The sequence below is a fragment of the Mercenaria mercenaria genome, chromosome 12 (genome assembly GCF_021730395.1).
Source record: "Mercenaria mercenaria strain notata chromosome 12, MADL_Memer_1, whole genome shotgun sequence".
In the NCBI taxonomy this organism is placed as follows: Eukaryota; Metazoa; Mollusca; class Bivalvia; order Venerida; family Veneridae; genus Mercenaria; species Mercenaria mercenaria.
Window position 1 is genome coordinate 76,476,571 of NC_069372.1, and position 21,245 is coordinate 76,497,815.

General features: G+C 34.2%; 2 protein-coding genes across 3 annotated transcripts in view; one reads left to right on the forward strand and one right to left on the reverse strand.

Moving 5' to 3' along the window:
* LOC123535308 (myb-binding protein 1A-like protein) overlaps nt 1-21,245 on the reverse strand; it is a 127,939-nt gene that overhangs the window by 76,299 nt on the left and 30,395 nt on the right. The window lies entirely within an intron of this gene.
* Nucleotides 7,544-17,492, forward strand: LOC123535311 (uncharacterized). 2 transcript variants are annotated; one of them, XM_045317921.2, is made up of 2 exons: nt 7,544-8,591; nt 14,338-17,492. In XM_045317921.2, exon 2 carries the CDS (start codon nt 14,486-14,488, stop codon nt 17,033-17,035), a length of 2,550 nt encoding a protein of 849 aa, XP_045173856.2. In that variant the 5' UTR covers nt 7,544-8,591; nt 14,338-14,485; the 3' UTR covers nt 17,036-17,492. The 2 variants fall into 2 exon arrangements, with proteins under 2 accessions (XP_045173856.2, XP_045173855.2); XM_045317920.2 differs by lacking the exon at nt 7,544-8,591 and adding an exon at nt 10,906-11,042.

Here is a 21,245-nt window from a genome sequence, read left to right on the forward strand (position 1 = left end):
TTATTTCACTTCCTCTAATTGTGAATGTTTTTCTGGATTCCGAGTTATGGTCAGCTGTTGTCGCATTGAGAGACATTTTTACAAGTATTTTCCCTCTTGACAGCATTTTGTTTCTTCTAAGTGTAGGGTCTATAAATATGCACGGATAGATTTTTGAAATGCCTAGTTAAGCCACAGAACCAAATTTCGTCTTCAGCACTTTCTAGTGAAAGGTAGAATTGTTGCAAATGATCTGTTAATATGTTTGCGCAGTGCTCTACTGTAAGCTTAATCCCTGAAACGTCAAGTAATCTCAGATTTGATAGACAAGAACACACTCTAACAATTGTTGCAGGTTCAATTTCTATAAACGATATGTATAACCTCTCCAATTGAGTAAGTGGTATAATAGCTTTCAAATCCTCGTCTACTAAATTTGTACATTCAGAAATATTGAGGTCTTGTAAATTTTTAAAACATTTTAAAAAACACAGTGTTGATACTCTACACCCGGTTATGTCTAAGGAAATTAGGTTTGCCTTACTAAGTTCTGTTGTGAATAAATAGTCTAATTGGTTTGACGATACATGTAACGTTGTGTATGGAATGTGGAATATCTGTATTCCTATAGAATGTTTCAATATGGTTTCAAGATTTTCCTCATTAAGCTCTAAAGGAAAATCAAATACAAAATTCTTCCATAATGAAGAAGTTCCATTTATCAATATGTTAAACCTTTTATTCACTTTAGAAATGTTCAGCAAAAGCTCTTGTAGTGCTATAAACCTAAGAATATGCACTATAACTAAATCAGGCAGGTCTAATACCGTGTTCACACTAGCAGAACGGTTTTATTTTTATTAGGCACTAATTGGCTATAATTGGTATTTGACATTCAAAACCCATCAAAATATAATCTAGTTTGCGTCCACACTAGGCAAAGAAATGTGGTTTAAATGTATACATGCAATGTTGGAAGTTAACAAATATCTTGCAATAAGCAAAAAAGGTTACAAAGAATTGAGACTAACAGAAACAAGAAGGGGTCATCAATATTTAAACTTCTGTGTTCATCTAAGAATTTCTGTTCATTCCATCTATTGTCCATTTTGAGCATCAGCATGACTCCATATCGCAATTTAATGTTTTTGTTTCAACAAGAGTCCAATTACTTTTGCCAGCCACAGCATCAATTGTTTGATACAAAAGAGAAACACATGGTATTCTTCCTCCAAAAGGTAAGATCTGTAGATTTGGGATTGTAAAACCAGTTATAACTCACATTTGCGTTCACATTTGTAAAATAATGTAGCATTACTTTTTAATGTAGTATTAAAACCACCTCCCGAGGTAGTTTTAATGCTACATTACAGAAACCACTTGACCTTTACAAAATTCACGTTTAACACCACATATAGTGTGGACGCAAACGAGTTTAAAAAATAAACCCAAGTTAATGTAGGATTAAAAACGTAGTCTGAACACGGTATAAGAGCTGAATTCCTGATATCAGGCCGCTTGACTTTTCCATGAACCTAGAAATAAAATAAAAGGTTTGAGTAAAAGCAGCTTTCATACACTTTCCCCCAACTTTTGGAGAAAACTCTTTAAGGGAAAATGGGACAGTTGCCTATATGTATATAGGCAAAAATGTTCCTACGGGCAGAATTTCTTTAAGCTTTGTGTACTGACTATCAAGTTTAAAACGGAATAATTATTATAAATCATAGATACCCAGGCTTGATCTTCAGTAATCTGCCCTTGTAAAACAGAACATACTAAAAATCTAATTTTTAAGGGCAGATCATTCAAGATCAAAGTAAGAAAACTGTGTATTTTTTTTTAATTTAATTTCTGTTTCAGACTTCATTTGCAGTCAGTAAGTTTTAAAAAAATCGATCCATTGGAAAGACTAGAACTTAGTGGTATCATTTTGGCATGCTCATAGTTAAGGACACTTGCAACTGTCTCTATATTGACATGAGGCAAAATTTTCTTACAGAAGGAATTCACCTCATATAACATTTTCTTCTGAAAGATAATAAAATCAAAGTTAGAAATGTGAAATAAACCATAGGAACCTAGCCTTGGTCATGAATTATCTGCCCTTAAAAGTCAGAAAATACGGAACAAATACTTTCAAGGGCAGATAATTCAAGAATAAGCCTGTGTACCTATGATTTTTTATACATATTTTGTTTTTTTTTAAACTTGTTTCCCTGTCATTTATAATACAAAGCTTAAAGAAATTCTGTCCGTAGGAAAGTTTTTGCCCTATATACACAATAGGCAACTGTGGCATTTCCCCTTAATTATGCTTTAAAACTTCATTGACAAGGCACAAATCAAATCAGTTCTATAATTTAATAGCAGTCTGCAAGTTTAACGACATCAAATATCTAAAATACTCGCATTTTATCACAATATATAAGTTAGTTAATAAATAAGTATAATCTGTGCAGTTGTGCGAAAATTACCAATCTCATTATAGAACGCTGAATATGGAGTTGTGCGATAATGGCGAAACTCAAGTTGAAAAGCTACTAGGGGCATGTTTAGTGATTAAAACTGAGAAAAACGTCTTCATTTAAGTGTTTGTATTAACACTGAGTCACAAACTGACAAATTGCAGTGTTTTACATTCGAAATTACGGAGAATGGGCACACTGATTATCATTGTATAGACAAAACTTTTTATTCAATAACTTTAAAAGTGGTTTTGGATTAAATTAACACAATATAACACCACAAATAAAGCATTTAACATTTGCAGTTAAGCTGTAGCATGATAAATAATCTTATATTGATAATACTCACTCAAATTTATCAAAATTCCAGTGCCGTTCCGTTTCTCCGTTGTTTACATTGAGGTTGGAAACTTTCGCACGATTTTTTTCTAACCAATGGAAGTTCGCTAAATTATCACATGGTCATAACTTTGTAAGCCGATTGGATAGGAACTTGGAAATAATCGCGGGTAAAGCGGGCCGATTTTTACCATTGCGAAAATGTATAAACCGTTTTCGCGCCAAAACTGAGGTTGGCCATTTTCGCGGGAAAGGGACGATATATTATATCTCGGTTCCTTTAGATAACTAGCCATATCGCCTTATTCGTCTTGGGAGTTATGGCCCCTGAGATGACAATAATTACTGATTTTAGCCAGGTGTATTTTCTTTAAATCTTAGAGACATTAGTTCGCAGCTCAAGGTCGGACCCTCCTAGACTTAAAGCTAACGACTCCGTTCAGGACAAGTTGTATATAATTTGTCCCAGGACATGGCAACGTCCTGTTTGTCACCCAACTTAAAACAGCTCTGGATGACGAAAAGAAGCTAAATATATATGTCACCACCGGGTTCGAACCAGTGACCTGAGCATGTGGGTCTACATTTCAGCGAGTCTAGGTAACAGTAGAAGTAGCTGAAGTTGTAATCATATTATAGTGGTAGTGGCAGTGGATGCAGATATGATAATAAAAATTGAGCCACGTCACGGGAAATTGGCATTCGGACATTTTCGTGAATTTCCGGAAAGTGTATATTTTGACTGACCTGTGTATTTATGCATCTGACTTAAGGTCAGAAAATTTCATATTCAGATAGAATAAGCCTTTTTTGAAATAACAGCGAATGGAGTGGGCCCTGATCAGACTGCGCGGATGCGCAGGCTGATCTGGGCCCACACTGGTTGCAAATTCTCGAAGATTCCTGAAGGTCCATTTTCTCACGATGTGGCTCAAATAATTTTATGACGTCATTGACGTCGACGACGATGCCGCTAACTTTTGATGGTGCTTATGGCAGTCATTTACTGATGTTGCGATGACAACCAACTGATTGAATATTTGCAGTAAAAATCTCAACATGATACACATGTGCTTCTCATGTCAATCCCCATGTTGGACAAGCACACTCGTAACACATCTTACCTGCTATGAATGTGATCGCATATGTACGAAATCTGTTACAAATGCGATCTGTTGCGAATGTGGTCCTATAAAGCTTTTCGCATTTATGCTTGATGACACAGAATTCTTGTACTGAAAATTGTGACGCGATTTCCAAGAGATTTTAACGTATTGTTACACTGGAATAAAATTTTATTTTCCAGTAACTTTGAAATTCCTCAGAAATAGTATCTTGTTCCCGACCCACCTGATTCATACATTTCAAAATAGCATAGTCCTAAAAGTATGCAATAATTAGCTATACCAATTTACCTCTACGTATTCTGTGTCAGAAAGATTTTGTTGGCTTCATGTTCATCGAAAACGTCCAGAGCCTGTGATACGAATCGTATTCTTTGTCAGACATGATGACATGTGCGTTGTTGTCTGCAGTTGTGTAAGTTGGTTACTGACCTCGTAGTTCAGTATTCCTGAATATGAAAAATCTGCGCACGTGAAAAAGGTAAACACCTCACGTTTTTCACGTGCGCAGGTTTTTCATATTCAGGAATACTGAACTACGAGGTCAGTAACCATTACATATTATATAATATTCCAATAATGGTGATTGCAGTGCTCCAGCTAGCAATTTTTAGCAGGGCGCATCGCCCGTTCCGAAATTCGTTCCGCCCTGTTGCCCCGCCTGGCACCCTGCCCGTTTTACAACCATTCATTTCCTTTTTAGCCAACCTTCCCTTTTTTGCCTCAGTGGTTATAATAAACTGCTTTATTGCACCTTTTTATCGAGTGATACACGCCGGGGGGGCATTGACATAATTGGCAAACAATTACCTGCTGTGATCGGCCCCATTTAGTCTGCTACACCAGCATTAAAATCACTGAAGCTTAGTGTTAAAACAATATCTAACCAGTCTGAAAATTATCTTCATTTTCACGCCGCTTGTCAAATTGTACTTTCGTTTTCGGTCACGGACGTTAATGTCCGTTCATACACAATTAAAACTTAAGTCCAGACAACAGACATATAAATCTAATTGGTAAAAATCGACCACAATCAAATTTAAATAGGAAATTTTTTTACCTTGATCATTTTAAAATTTTTGAAATCGAAAGTAGATCGTCGTCTGCTGTATAAAATTGCCGATTTTTTCGTGAATATTTCTTTGAAATAAGTTTAATAAGATGTAAGGTCACTGTAAACTTTAATGTCAGATACTGTAAAATGCTGTTTAACTGTCTGCATCATAATAATTTTTCAAAAATATTGTTTAAAAATGAGTTTTATTAAAAGTGTAACCATACCCGGACATAAAATTTTGGATACCCAGAATACGTTCTATTAGAAGTGCTAAACTTGCATTTAGTCTGTTGTAAGCTAAAAACTTTGCCTTATTTCATTTATTTAAGTGAAAGTTTAAACTTTATCTTCTGTATGTTACACATATAAATTTATAAATATCAAGTACATGGAGAAGATGTGTTCTGAAATTTTAACAAGTAATATGGGTCTAAACAAAACAAAAGTTATTAAATGTTATACTAGCTACAGAAATGATTTCAAGCTTTTATTTCTTTAACACACAGATATTGTTATTAAATAAACAATTACAAAGAACAGGCCTGGATTCAGGGTCGGGCCAAGGGGGCCCTGTGCCCCACCAGCTGGCTGAGAAGCGACAAACTCATCAAAAATGCAACCTACTATTTTGACAAAAGAGTATTTTTTTCTCAAAATTTAGACCCAGAAATGCAGCAGAGGCCACCAATTATTACCTGTATTTAAAAATTTTCCAGGGGAGAGCCCCCTGACCACCCAATTAAGAGGAGAGTAACATACTCCTGCAATGCCTTGAAATTTAGACCTAAAAATGCACATGAGGCCACCATTTCTCGCCTGTATTTCAAAAAAATTCTGGAACTGCCAAGTAAAATACGAGCAACAGCATTCTAAGTATATAAGAGATGACAAACTGAGCCTATCAAAGCACAAAGTATGCCTAATGCCTAATACCATGCCTAAAGTGTGCCTAATATAATACTAAAAGTATGCAAAATTCCTTGTCTAAAGTGTATGTTAAAATGCTCCTTATGCATGCACAAGTTACAATTTTATTGGTGGGGGGATGCCCCCGGAACCCCCACCCCCTAGAAGACAGAAGTGCCCTTCTCATTGCCAGCACCCTGCCCTTTTTTAATCCTAGCTGGAGCACTGGGTGATTGCGATACGTGAGAAAATAATTTTCCCATTCTATATAAATATAATGGCAGTATCACCTTCATCAGTATGACCTTTTTCATTATAATTATATTTAAGAAATAAATTATAGCAAAACAGTGCTTTAACACTTATTTATACATGATGGGTGGTTATACGCCGGGTGTAAAAATTTATTTTGAACGAAGCATAACCGCCCGAGTGTATAAATAAGTGTTAAAGCACTGTTTTGCTATAATTTATTTCAATTCTAATTTTCTTTAATGTAAAATTTACATAAAATATGAGAGAACTGTTTCTTCGCACATGCATGGCGCCAACTGTTAGGTCATCAAGCTCTTTGTTTATGCACGCCAGGACCGGAAATGGTAATACGACTTGCGGAAGAGTTCAGTTCGGGTGCAAAAGATGGCGAATTATTCTGCAAAGCGAATAACCAACTTACCACATGAGTGTGTAAATTAATCAAGACGTTTGTTCAATGTGACATTTCCTTTAAAACATGTTATTAAGTAAAATATTTCATGAAATTTGAAAGCGCTATTTCTTGATGCATACATGGCACTAAATATCACGTTGACGTGAAGTCAGCGTAATATGGTTGTGATGATTCAAGCATTGTTAGTCATATTAGAAAATAAGATATAGTTTGTCAACACAAAGATCTCATTGAGTTTTCACTATATCTGAGTTTTATTATCATTATTATATTTATTACTTTTTGAGATAAATGTGACACTGAAGTCCTTTACGCATATTTTCTTACTAAGTCAACTGTGATCTGGCTGAGTGAAATCCCAAACAATACCCAAGATGCACAAGCTCACATGCTGAATAAAAATCCTATGATGTTTGATGACTTAAGTAAAAGAATGTTTGCGAGGGTTTATGAGTACTAAACCGGTTTTTAATAAACAAACACTTTCTAGATTTCGTACACTACAGACATGCTTAAATAGATTAACTCTTTCTTGATTTTATACATTTTGTAGAATCAAAATATACACATTCAAGATATTATAGACTACAGGTGTGTTTTAATAAATTAACACACTCTAGATATTACACACTACAGATCTGATGTGTTTTGATAAATATATACATTCTAGACATTACATACAAAACAGTGACATGTTTTAAGTAGATAAAAAATTTCTAGATTTTATGCATTACTGACATGTTTTCATAAATAAAGACTTTCTAGATTTTTATCACTACAGACATGTTTTAATTAACAAATACATTCTAGGTAAAATACTTTCTAGATTTATACACTGCAGACATGTTCTAATAAATAAACACTTCTTTTGAACTTGCAAATGGTTTCATTTTACTTTTACCAGCAGCAATAATTTTGATATAAATCTGGATGCAAGACCCTTAAGGGGACGCATACTTTGAAATTAGAAAAGATGGGTGGGGTATTATAAAATTTACCTGCAAAAAAGTACAAGGTTTTGGTAAATGAAATGAATACTGTTTCAACTGTTATAAGTACACAAAGGATTGCTCACTAAAATAAAAATGAGAAAAACTGAAACAAGAAAGTTATTGTTGAATTACATAAGACTTCTTGTGTACATTCAAAGTCAACAATTAAGATTTTGGTGCGAAAATAATAGTGCTTCACTTTGTCCAAACATTTATCAATGTCCTACAGATTCTAATTTAAAGAAAGAATGTGAAATAAGTTCACTGTCTTGCTTTTCATTTGGCATATGTGAGCTAAAACACATTATTTAGTTTGTTTACAAAGTAGTGCATAAGAAAAGATACGGTGGTCAAGGAATGCCACATTACAAAACTAAAAGAGTATATTCCCCTTAATACATTAAACATTTATCATTACAGAAGTCTAGTGGCTTACAATAAAGGCCAAGAAATGTTGCCATTATTAATTTTTAACTTGGTATTTATGAACTGCAATGCACTTAAATATCAAAACACATTCAACAAACTTTTGAAAATGTACTGTCTTAAAAATCCTTAAAATAAGGTATGAAAATTGGTTGAGAGGTCCAATCAATGTGTATATGTGCAAAAGCAACATTCTAATCTTGTTCACAAAAGTTACTAATACACAGCAGGAATGTCAATGATCAAAACTGGACGAATATACAGTTATCCTCACTTTAATGTCATTTATAATTTGTCCTTGAATTCTCCACCATACTTTTCATAACTCTGTTTGCACGAGTTGCACAAGAATGCTGTCATTCACGTAAAAAAATGGGGTCAAATAAATTGTAAATGCAATATCATGTAAACGTAGTTAATGGATTATGCAGTTCAAGATAAACTTTATCTCATAACGTAACGAACATGTATAATGTTGTAACAACAACTTTACTTACACTGATTTAAGTAGCAGTCGGTTTATAAGTGACTTTATTGATTCATTTTGTGTTTTGTTATTGTTGTCAAAAGTATAACGGAAGTGCCTCACAACTGAAGCGGAAACCAGTTTGATGCGCAAAGTAGTCCACTGTAAGTAATATTTTTTGACAAATGTCCACAGAAATTAATAATTTTCTAATATTAAAGACGAATATCTGAATAGGATTCATTATTTGATAAGAAATTATAATCATCGACATGTTTTTTTTAAAATCGTACACGTGCTGACACCTAAGTTGTCTCCCGTTGTTTATTAGAGTTACCTTTCGTCCGGCGCAGTAATACATTTGCAGTGAATCGCCGAGAAGTCGTGGGAAAATTAAAAACCATGTAAACAAACTAAAATTAACCACCTTTTCAAGATGAATTTCAAGTGATCGACATTATGCATTTAACCCGCCTGACCTGTGTAGCATCTTAGATATCTGTTCTAAGGTATTCATTGTGTAGAATGTCATGTTATGCCCTTGCAATGCTAATCCCACTCTGATTTTTTTGTTTACATTTTTTATCAATGAGAAATATGGCGTCCATCCCGAGATGAACTGACGTGGCGTTAAATTTTTACATGTTTAAGCAAACCTGGTGTGTTAGAAAGAAAATCTCATCCCTCCAACATTATTTGGAACACTGTTATTGTAAAAAACCTGTTTTTTCCTTATACAAAAGCTTAATATTTTGTGTTGAATGTACTTTCACAAACACCTCTGTTTTCCTATTACATTCATAGTACCACATCCTTATCCACAAAATACTGAATATTACAGGTGTCCATCAGTATTATATCAGTTTAGGAATATGTTTTTTATTTTCCCACCATCGATTTCTTGAATATGCACCCCTTCCGCATTGCTGTATGAACTGTGAATGTAGCAATATGCGTCCCCTTAACTAGATTCCCACAGGCAACATGTTAAGCCCGCCAGCTGTCAAAAGGACTAAGAGTTGCACATGACACCCTGTCTCACTGAGGCAAACATTTATGCCAAATAAAAAATGATTGCAAAAAGTTACAATATAAGTTATTTATAGTAACAACAAAGGGAAGTAAATCTTTAAAAAAAATCTAAGTCCACACAAAAATCCTTACTAGTAGAGATAGGTCAAAATACACTTCAAAATTGGATGAAACATGATTATTGTACTACAGAAAAGTGGTCTTGATTTTTCCCTACGACCAGTATGAAGAAAGTTACAATATAAGCTATTTATAGTAACAACAAAGGGAAGTAATTCTAAGTTCTTGCACACAACACTCCGTCTCTTGGTGGAGAAAAATTGTGCCAAGTTACATCAAAATCTCTCCATGCATGAAAAAGAAATGCTCAGGACAAAATCATTCTTGTATCTGACCTTTGACCTGCATGACCTTGACCTTAGACCCTGGGTCTGGTTCTTCCGCTGACACTCCATCACATGGTTGTGAACATTTGTGCCAAGTTACATCAAAATCCCTCCATGCATAAAGAAGAAATGCTCTAGACAAAGTTATTATTGAATTTAACATTTTGTCTTCCAACTGTGACCTTGACCTTTGAGATAGGAACCTGCGGTTTGAGCAAGACACTCCGTCTCACCGAGGTTAACATTCATGCCAAATATAAACGAGATTGCTCTATGCATGTCAAAGTTATGGTCCGGACAAACAAATCCGGATGGACGCATGCACACACACACACTGATGCACGCATCTATGTCTTCGTTTCCACAAGCGGGCTTGACAAAATGTTTGTTTCGTTTTCTTTATTTAAAAAGAAAAGTGTTGTTTTTTTTTCTTTACCTTTAAAAATATTTGTTTCTATCTTCTGTATTTTTAACTATGTCTTTTTTTTCATTTTTTCTTTATTTCTATTTTTTCTTCTTTCTTTATTTTCAAATAATTATACTATGTCTATTTCTTTATTTCTAGAAATATGTTTTCTCTTTTTTTCAAATAATTTTGTTTCTTTTTTCTTTATTTCTAAAAACTTTTTATTTTTTATTTCTAAAAATATTTTTTCCTTTATTCCTAAACATGTTTCTTTTTTTTTTTTTTGTAAACTACGTATTCCTTTTCTTTTTTCTATATTTGTGAATATCAGATGTCATGACTATTCTCGACACTGAGAATCGACAAAAAAATTCCCATGCACAAACTATACTTCCTTGTCCCAAATATATGCCAAGCATAAAAAACTTATTTTCAAAAGATCAACTGAATCAAATTAGCACCACAGTGCATTAACTACTTAACTGCTTTCACATTAAGAAGCAGTTAGCCATGTTTTGCAATGAGGTCGACACAATCGAACGAAAAGAATAAATTAAAATCCAGGGAAAATCCAGTGTATTTTAATAGTAATGAATCAAACCAATGAATTAATACCTTTCAAAAAGGAAATTCCCTATATAATTGTGAAATTTGATCTACAATACAAATACTATAAATATAAAATGCAATCAATAGGCAATTAAACAGAAAATTAATATTCAATAATATACAGTTATTCAGTGATTAAACAGTAAACAAGTCTACAAAAGTCCGAGAATGACTACAATAAGGTAAGAATAAAATATTATTTAAGGAATTCCATTAAACAATTTAATTTTTTCTTCAAAACTTTCCAATTTCTTTAGAAACTAAAGGTGCAAATGAAAGTTATAATGCTCGGTTTCATGAAGAAGTACTTTACTTGCATCGTATTTACTCATCAATTCTTTACAGATTGCATAAATTGAGAAAATCTGAAATCTTATGAACTACCAGCAATTCTGCTATAAATGTATTTTTTCTATATGCTAAACAGATATGTGAAAATGCATTATTTTGATCAGTAATATTGCCCTATGTGCATCTTATCTGGAGCTCTACGTTAAGAAACAAAGGTCAGGGTATTAGACTATTTCTGCAACAACACCACATAGGTCCTTACCCAATTCCCACTTGTCAATTTAAGCACCTTAGTAATAAACCTATTTTTGTTATTTCAAGACACTTAGTTAAAATCATTAACCTCAGTTTTGATACAGCTAAATTCCTTACTGCAGTTAAAATGGCTAAGGTTATCCCAATCCACAAAAAAGAAGAGTCTAAATCTGATAAAAACTAGAGCTATCACTAAAGGTGATGAATGTACCCCCCGCATGCACTGACACAGTACACTGCAATTTGACGCACACAAGATTGCATAATTATGTGGACTGTATGTATATAGACTGTATGTATACAGTATAGTAACAAAAAACAAAGTCCCATAACTATGCAGAATATTTATCTAAAAGAATGTAACATGCACCATGCACAACTAGGGTTGGTACTGATCACTTGTGTGAAGTTTCATTAAATTGTGTGTAAGGGTTTGGTAGATTAGGCACGCACAAGATTGCATATGCAGACTGTATGCACATAGTATGTTAACAAGAAACAAAAGTCCCATAACTCTGCAATTTTTGTCGCTGAAAGAACCTAACACACCCCATGCACAACTACTGTTGTTACTGATCACTTGTGTGAAGTTTCATTAAATTGTGTCAAGGGGATGAGGAGAGATGGTGCGCACAAGATTGTGTCTATGTATATAGTATAGTAACAAAAAAACAAAGTCCCATAACTCTGCAAATTTTTTTTCTGAAAGAACCTAACATGCCCCATGCACAACTACTGTTGTTACTGATCACTTGTGTGAAGTTTCATTAAATTGTGTCAAGGGGATGAGGAGAGATGGTGCGCACAAGATTGTGTCTATGTATATAGTATAGTAACAAAAAAACAAAGTCCCATAACTCTGCAATTTTTTTTTTCTAAAAGAACCTAACATGCCCCATGCACAACTACTGTTGGTACTGATCACTTGTGTGAAGTTTCATTAAATTGTGTCAAGGGGATGAGGAGAGATGGTGTGCACAAGATTGTGTCTATGTATATAGTATAGTAACAAAAAAACAAAGTCCCATAACTCTGCAAATTTTTTTTTTAAAGAACCTAACATGACCCATGCACAACTACTGTTGGTACTGATCACTTGTGTGAAGTTTCATTAAATTCTGTCAAGGGGATAAGGAGAGATGGTGCGCACAAGATTGCGTCTACGGACAGACATACAGACAGACAGACAGACAGACAGACAGACAGACAACCTGAAACCAGTATACCCCCCTTACAACTTTGTTGTCGGGGGGTACAATAACTATAGACCCATTTCTATTTTACCTGTTTTATCAAAACTCATTGAAAAGCATGTCTCTGATAACCTCAAACAATTCCTTGAAGACAATAACCTTTTTCATAAAAAACAATCTGGATTTAGAACAAATCACTCTTGTGAAACTGGTCTAACATCCACAGTAGACAACTGGATTGAGCAAATCAATAACAATAATCTTGTTGGAACCATATTTCTAGACTTAACAAAAGCCTTTGATCTAGTAAACCATACACAACTCATTGAAAAACTTAGTTGTTACAATATCTCAAACAATATGCTACAGTGGATTCAATCATACTTAACAGAAAGGTCTCAGAAAGTATCTGTGTCAGGCACCTTTTCTGAGGCTCTGGGTGTATCTTCTGGAGTCCCTCAAGGATCTGTCTTTGGGCCCATCTTATTCCTAACCTATATAAATGGTTTACCCCTACATCTTGAACACTCAAAAATGAATACATTTGCAGATGATGCTACTGTAAGACCTACAGGGCATTAAACTGAAACATTAAACTTAAAAGTTAAAAAAGACCTAGACTCTATTCAAGAATGGTGCAATCATAGTGCACTGATACCTAATACAGACAAAACTAAAGCCATGTACATATCAGCCCCCAAAAAGACCCAAAATGACATTCGAGCAACAACAAATGCACCACTTTGGTTACTTTACACTGATATAAAGTTCACTAAATCTGAAAAACTTCTTGGAGTTCAAGTTGACAATTGCCTTAACTGGAAACTACACGTGGAACAAACAATAAAGAAATGCAACAGCAATCTCTATCTTCTTTTACGAATAAAACAATTTCTTAATATACATGCCAGGAAACTAAATCTTACCCAATACAGACTACTGCTGTTCAATATAGGGAAATTGCTCAAATGAACTTCTTGAGTGAATGCTAAAATTTTAAAAACATGCAGCTCGCATTATTCTTGATAAAGAGGCAGACGCACCATCTGACCCTCTTTTCAAAGAATTAAAATGGATAAAATTTAACGACAGAGTTGAGTACAAAAAACTATTTTGATTTACAAATCATTAAATGAGGAAAACTTGCCATGCTACATGAAAAGAAAATTTCAATTTGCTTCCATTTTACAAAACCAAAATCTCAGATCAACAAATAATCTTAACCTGCATATTCCTAAGCCTAATCTTGAGTTTTATCGAAAATCACTTTCTTATTCTGGAACTAAAATTTGGAATAATACACCTCTCTTTGTACGCCAGTCTGAAAATACTGAAAAATTCAAAATAGCTTATTTAAAGTTGAAGTACTCTGGCTACATTAGCTTCAATCAAAATTATTATTCCGTGTTTATATATAACTATATGTTTGTAATTTTTTTTTGTGATTTTTCTTAATAATGATTAACATTTTGTGTTTATTTCATTTCGTAATTATTTCATTCTGTATTTCATATTATTGGTACTGTTATTTGATGTAATTATGTTGTAAAATTGTTGAGGCACATATGGGAGATTGTCTTGGTAAATATGTAGCCTCGTTAAATAAAGTCTTTATTATTATTATTATTATACAGCTGCAACCTGTATACAACAAACTAGTGTCGGTCTGTACAGTGGTAGGTTGAACTATATATAGAATATCACATAGATGCATTACTGTCATTATTTTCTATTTCAGAATAATTTCTATATTTACACCGCTGTTACTGATTAAAGTACCCACGTCAGTTCAATGTTCATGCGATGACAGTTACGGGGATTTGTGGTTACCATCCTGGACAAACGAAACAAGAACTATTTCACAAGCAAACAAATATAGAAATGACATGCGCTGTGATAAAAGTTGTCCAAAGACAGGTTTTGATATGTCATCATATGAAGAGTGCTGCACCTGCAGGAACTGTATGAACTGGGAAGGTTCAGAGATTGATCTATTTATAGAATATGTGTCAGTGTTAGGTAGAAGCTTGGTTTTGTCTGAACATGCTCCCAGTCAGGATGAAGTGTACCAAATTGAACACAAAGATTCTGAAATGACAGAAATTCCAAGTAACTTGTGTAACTCTGATAATGACACAAATCTGATGGAAAGTTATCAAGAACTGTTTGAAAACATGACACAATTCTGGGGAAATATTATAAAGTTAAACTTTGAAAGCAATAAAATCCGACAACTTCCAGACCTGAACTGTTTACACAGACTAGATGAACTCAATCTAAAAAATAACAAACTAATACATATATCTAATACTTCAATTTTTTATCTTTCAAGCCTCCGAAGAGTAGACTTCTCTGGTAACTACATACAAAAATTAGATCCTAAAATTCTTACATCTCCCCACCTCAGCTTGTTTATTGCTAACTTTAGCAAAAATGAAATGACACAACTCGATTTTTCTAACGCAATGTCTCTCTATCCATTTTGTCACATCAGCTATGAGTCAAACAAAATCACTGAAATTACAAATGAACTGAGCTTTAAACTAAACTTAAATAAAACCTATGGACCTGGTTTCGTATCCATAGAAAACAATTTAATTTCCACTTTTCCAGATTTAAAAGAACTTCTTTTCCTCGATGACTTAGCGCAGCTTGGCAAATTGATAAGTTTTGGATTTGATTTTCGAGGTATACCACTAGTATGTGACTGTAATTTGGAACCTTTTATGACACTTGCTCTAGACATAATCAAAGTAGTCTGGAGAGATTATCTAGATGTAAAATGCACGGCACCAGAAGATCTAGCAGGAATTTCAGTGGCTGATGTAGATCCCGCATTATTTACTTGTCCAATACTGGCTGATTCTGGATGTCAAACACCTGAATGTACATGTGTCGACAAGCCTAATGAAGATACGTTGTATGTTGATTGTTCAAATTCTCAACTCACTAAGATCCCTAAGTTACCAAATTCCAAATATTCTAAGTTCATATCACTAAATGTTTCAGGAAATAAGATTAAAAAATTGGATAACACTTCAATATTATCAAAACTGTCTATGCTAGATATTTCCAGGAATAACCTGAATATAATTGATGAAAAGGCTGCAAGTTTGCTTGAAAATGCATCTTACATTGACTTATCTTACAATCCAAACTTACGCCAACTTCCACAAACATTCCAGTATCATAATGTTTGCTCAAGAAACATGTTTAACCTACAAATTATTTGTGACTGCCAATTTGTGTGGATCGAAAAATGGGTACACTCCAGACAATGCACAAATTTGGACAAATTATTCAAATGTGACATTCCTGAGACTGGAATAAAACCAGCGATTCAATTTACTGAGGAAAACCTGGAATGTTTTAAAACTGAAAAATCTTACATTCTTGAAATACTAATGGGAGGTTTAGTTCTTATTTTGATTTTGGCAGGATCGTTAATCTACTATTTTCGTTATGAGATACTTATCATCTGCTTACGTGCCAGACAAAAAAGACAAAATGAAGTAACTCCTCTTTACAAATATGATGTATTTTTATCTTACAATGACACTGATGATAATGTTTCACAATGGGTGAATAGAATACTTGTGTCTAACTTAATAAAAACTGGTTATAGGGTCTTTCAGCCAAACCGTGACGTTGCATTTGGAAGTGAAAGAAATTCAGAAATAATTCCTGTTATCAGCAAGACACGCAACTTTCTTGTAATAATGTCAGACAGCTACCTTGCTGAAGCAGGTGGAATGCGTTCTTGGACGGAGAATGAGTTCAAATTTGGTTGGAATAATTTTAAAGCAGATAAGTCCAAGAACATTGTTTTAGTAAATTTTGATCATATGTCTTCTTTTGATGTCATTCATTCACAGATCAAAGCTTTTCTACGGGTCGGTTGCACAGTTGATTTTAAAAATAGAGACGGAACAATTATGGAAGAAATCTACACAAAACTGGGAAAACCAGTCCATCTCCCAAAGATAAAAGAAATAACTGTTGTAATTAATGAGAAATACTCACCATATGAACATTTTAAAGCAAGTATGTATTATGATGACAACCTTCTGAAAAACGAAGAACTTGAAGACCAAACAGAAAATTCTTCTGCTGACGATGAAACAAAACCAAATGAAGACACTGTAACTGTTACAGACATGAAAGTTACTCTTAACACAACAGATGACATATCTAACAAAGATGAAACTTTCAAAGGTGCCAATTATCACAACTCACAAAGACATGTTCAGAAATGCCAATTTAGAAAATGCTATGCCTGTCGTGTAAAAGAACAGCTGGTAAAGACTCCTAATATCCAAGTGTTTAACAAAAAACTTGCAGCAAAATCCAAGAAAATTCCAAATGACCAAATTTCAACCACAGGCAAAAAATGTGAAAATATATCTGCCAAGGAAACTACTATAGTGCATGTGTAGATGTGTAGATAACAAAAATTGCTGTTATTTTAGTCTGACATACAAGGTTAGAAAGTTATAACGACTTTATTTTATGAGGCTAACACATTTGGATTACCCAATCTTCCATGTGGGCCTCAAATATGTGTCAGAAGTGGGATACATATAAAGTTGTGACATTTAATTTTGTCAACATAAGAATATGGACTTAACTTTCCATGATCAAATGAACTGAAATTTAGTCATTCATTCCAGTAGCAGTTGGCATTTCTACTATGTTTTATTGAAATCTTTCAGAATATGTCTTTAGATATAATACAGATGGACAAAAAAAAAAAGAACAGGGCTTGACAATGACTTTTATTTTCACTTGTCCAGTCGCAAGTACTCTTTGAAAGTACTTGTCCTGACCATAAACTAAGTTGTCCTGACCTTTTCAAAACCATCTGTTAGATGTGCAATAAATCATTAATTTGTAGTGTTTTATATTTATTTATTTTATTTTGTTGGGTTTAACGTCGCACCGACACAATTTCAGGTCATATGGTGACTTTCCAGCTTTAATGGTGGAGGAAGTCCCTAGGTGCCCCTCCGTGCATAATTTCATCACGAGCGGGCACCTGGTTAGAACCACCGACCTTCCGTAAGCCAGCTGGATGGCTTCCTCACGTAAAGAATTCTACGCCCCAAATGAGGTTTCCAACCCACATTGATGAGGGGCAAATGGTTTGAAGTCAACGACTCTAACCACTCGGCCACGGAGGCCCCGTAGTGTTTTAGAGCTTTCAAACCTATACTGAAACTAGTTGCTGATGTAAATAATACTTAACTGAATTTGATGCCGTGAAATTAAATACTGCAGTTGTGAAAGGAAGTAATCACCGATGTTTTAATATTAATTTCGAAAGCAGTTGCATGTGCCTGTTTGTGGTACATAGGACAAAAGTCAATGTCCATGTTAGTACAGATAATCACTTCTACCGAACATTTAGTTGAATATAGAAACTGATTAAGACTTTCTTTTATAGAGATATTCTGTTCTCTTGGACATCCGCTTTTCAATTATTACTTGTCAGGACATAGGTTTTACTTGTCCCGGACAATCGGACCAGCGTTGATGACGAGCCCAAAAGAATACAAACACTATAATGTACTAGAAATGTAAGTACAAACGGCCGTAAATCTTGACATCTTCAGGCAATATGACTGAAACTTGCAGAACAGCATTTTCCTACAACTGTGCAACAGATTACACATGTTTATAATAGATAACATTTCATACCATTGAAACAAACAGTGTATTGCCAGTTCCTTCAGAATTTACAGTGCCAATTAGTTTTCAGTTTACTGTCATTTACCTAGACTCTGGACTGCTTGTGACTATAAACTGAAAGTGCGAAATCCGATCTATTGTCAAACTGTTGCCAATTTGCTGCCAGATTTTTCACTCATCAATTGTTGTCGTATTGTAGACAGTGTATACTCAAATACATGCCACACAAACTCATTAAGCATATTTCTGACACAAGCCAAGGGCTGTAACTCTGATATGGCTAATGCCCCAGTCACAGATGGAGAACTGCCGCCAGACAGTCAGTATCTAAGGGATACATAAATCTTCCAGTGCCTGTCCACCAGCAGGAAAGGATAAGAGGAAAGTTAAAATTCAGCTGTGAGAAGACTTATATTCCAACATCAAACCAGTCATTATACACCATATGAACCTAAACTTTCGCATAAGTAAGTTGACTGTTCTGTTAAGATCTTGAAGGATAGATTACATGTAAGATACCGGGTATTCTCTTTCTAAAAAAAAATATTATAATAACTTAATATGCGAAAGAAACATGTCATCACTAGCACTGAGGTTTAAAAAATAGTCCTCAAATATTACTGATTTAGAGTTTAACAGATGGACAATTGTAAGATACTTTCTTATCAGAACTACATTTGAACAGTACTTTTTTAGAATTATGTGTCCATATTAAATAACATTGGATATATATAAGATGTATAGATATTGAAAATGAGCCTTACAATGTAATGTAGTTTATTGATGTTAGTTTACTCTTTGAAAAGCCATAGAGTTTGTTTGTAATAATTTTTGTATGTTTTATGAAATAAAGCATTATCACACAAGTGGAAATTACAACAAGAGGGTCATGATGACCCTATATCGCTCACCTGATAAACTTGACCTTTGAATCATCAAGATAAACATTATGACTAAGTTTCATGAAGATAGAGTCATAAATGTGGCCTCTACAGTGAGAACAAGCTTTCCTTTGATCTGAGTGGTGACCTAGTTTTTGACCCCACATGACCCAGTGTCTAACTTGGCAAGGGAATCATCGAGAAAAACATTCTTACCAAGTTTCATAAGGGTAGGATCATAAAATTGCCCACAGAGTGTTTACAAGCTTTTCCTTTGACTTGAGTGGGTGACCTAGTTTTTTATCCCACATGACCAAGTTTCAAACTTGGCCTAGGAATCATCAAGATAAACATTCTGGCCAAATTTCATGAAGATAGGGTCATACCTGTGGCCTCAAGAGTGTTAATAAGCTTTTCCTTTGATTTGACCAGGTGACCTAGTTTTTGACCCCACATGACCCAGTTTTGAACTTGGCCTAAGAATCATCAAGATAAATATTCTGTACAAGTTTCATGAAGATAGGGTCATAAATGTGGCCTCTAGGTTCTTAACAAGCTTTTCCTTTGATATAACCTGATGACCTACTTTTTGACCCAACATGATCCAGTTCGATCCAGGCATAGAGATCATTATGATAAACATTTTGTGCAAGTTTGTATCAAATCAAAGCATAAATAAAACCTCTATATGGCTGAAAGGGCCATAATAGAAAAATTTGGCCACTTTCAGGGGCAGTAAGTTTCTAGAACTCATGATGGAATCTAGTCTTTTTTCAAAAGGAACCGAGATCTTACTGTGACTTAAGCTGTGTGTAAGTTTGCTTAAAATCAAATATAAAATGTCACTTTTTTCGTGTTCACAAGGTAAAAATTAACCAGTTTTGGCTCTTCCTGGGATCAATCAGGGCCCGAAACTCAAAAACCTATTAATGGATCTGACAGATTCATTATGGAATCCAAGAGTTATTGTTGTTAAAAATATTTTGCAAGTCTGTATCAAATCAAACCATCAATGAAGTCTCTATATGGTTGCAAAAGCCAAAATAGCACATTTTGGCCTTTTAAGCAGCCATAACTCTAAAACCTATGATGGGATCTGGTCAGTTTTCAAAAGGAACTGAGATATTATGTCAATAAAAGTTGTGCGCAAGTTCAATTAAAATCAATTGCAAAATGTGGTCTATATCACGTTCACAAGCCAAAAATAGCAAATTTTTGCCTTTTAAGGGACCATAATTCTGGAACTCATGATAAAATCTGGCCATTTTTCGAAAAGAACTGAGATATTATGCCAATACAAGTTGTGTCCAAGTTTGATTACAGTTGGTTGCAAAATGTGATCTCTATCCTTTTCACAAGCCAAAAATAGCAAATTTTGGCCCTTTAAGGTGCCATAACTCTAGAACCAATAATGGGATCTGGTCAGTTTTTCGAAAGGAACCAAGATATTATGCCAACACAAGTTGTGTGCAGGTTTAATTTAAATTAATTAAAAAATGTGGTTTGTATCACCTTCACAAGCCAAAAATAGGAAAGTTTGGCCCTTGAAGGAGCCATAACTCTGGAGCCCATTATGGAATCTGGCCAGTTTTTAAAAGGAACCTAGATATTATGCTAATACAAGTTGTGTGCAAGTCTGATTAAAGTCGGTTGCAAAATGTATGGTCTCTATCGTGTTAAAAGCCAAAAATAGCAAATTTTGGTCCTGTAAGAGGCCATAACTCTGGAACCCATGATGGGATCTGGCTAGTTTTCGAAAGGAACTGAGATATAATAAAATTGCAAGTTGTGTGCAAGTTTGTTTAAAGTTGATTGCAGAATGTGGTCTGTATCCTGTTCACAAGCCAAAAATAGCAAATTATGGCCCTTTAAGGGTTAATAACTCTGGAACTGGTGCTAGAGTTATGGTCCTTCTGTCATATGATTGTGTGATGATGAACAACTATTTTTAATTGAATCAAATTCTCTCTGTAATAACAGAGATATAATGAAAATGCATCAAAATTAACCTTAAATTCTAAGTAAAAGAGGGGGACATACTTCATGAAAAATGTCATATGATGTAGGTGATATAAAG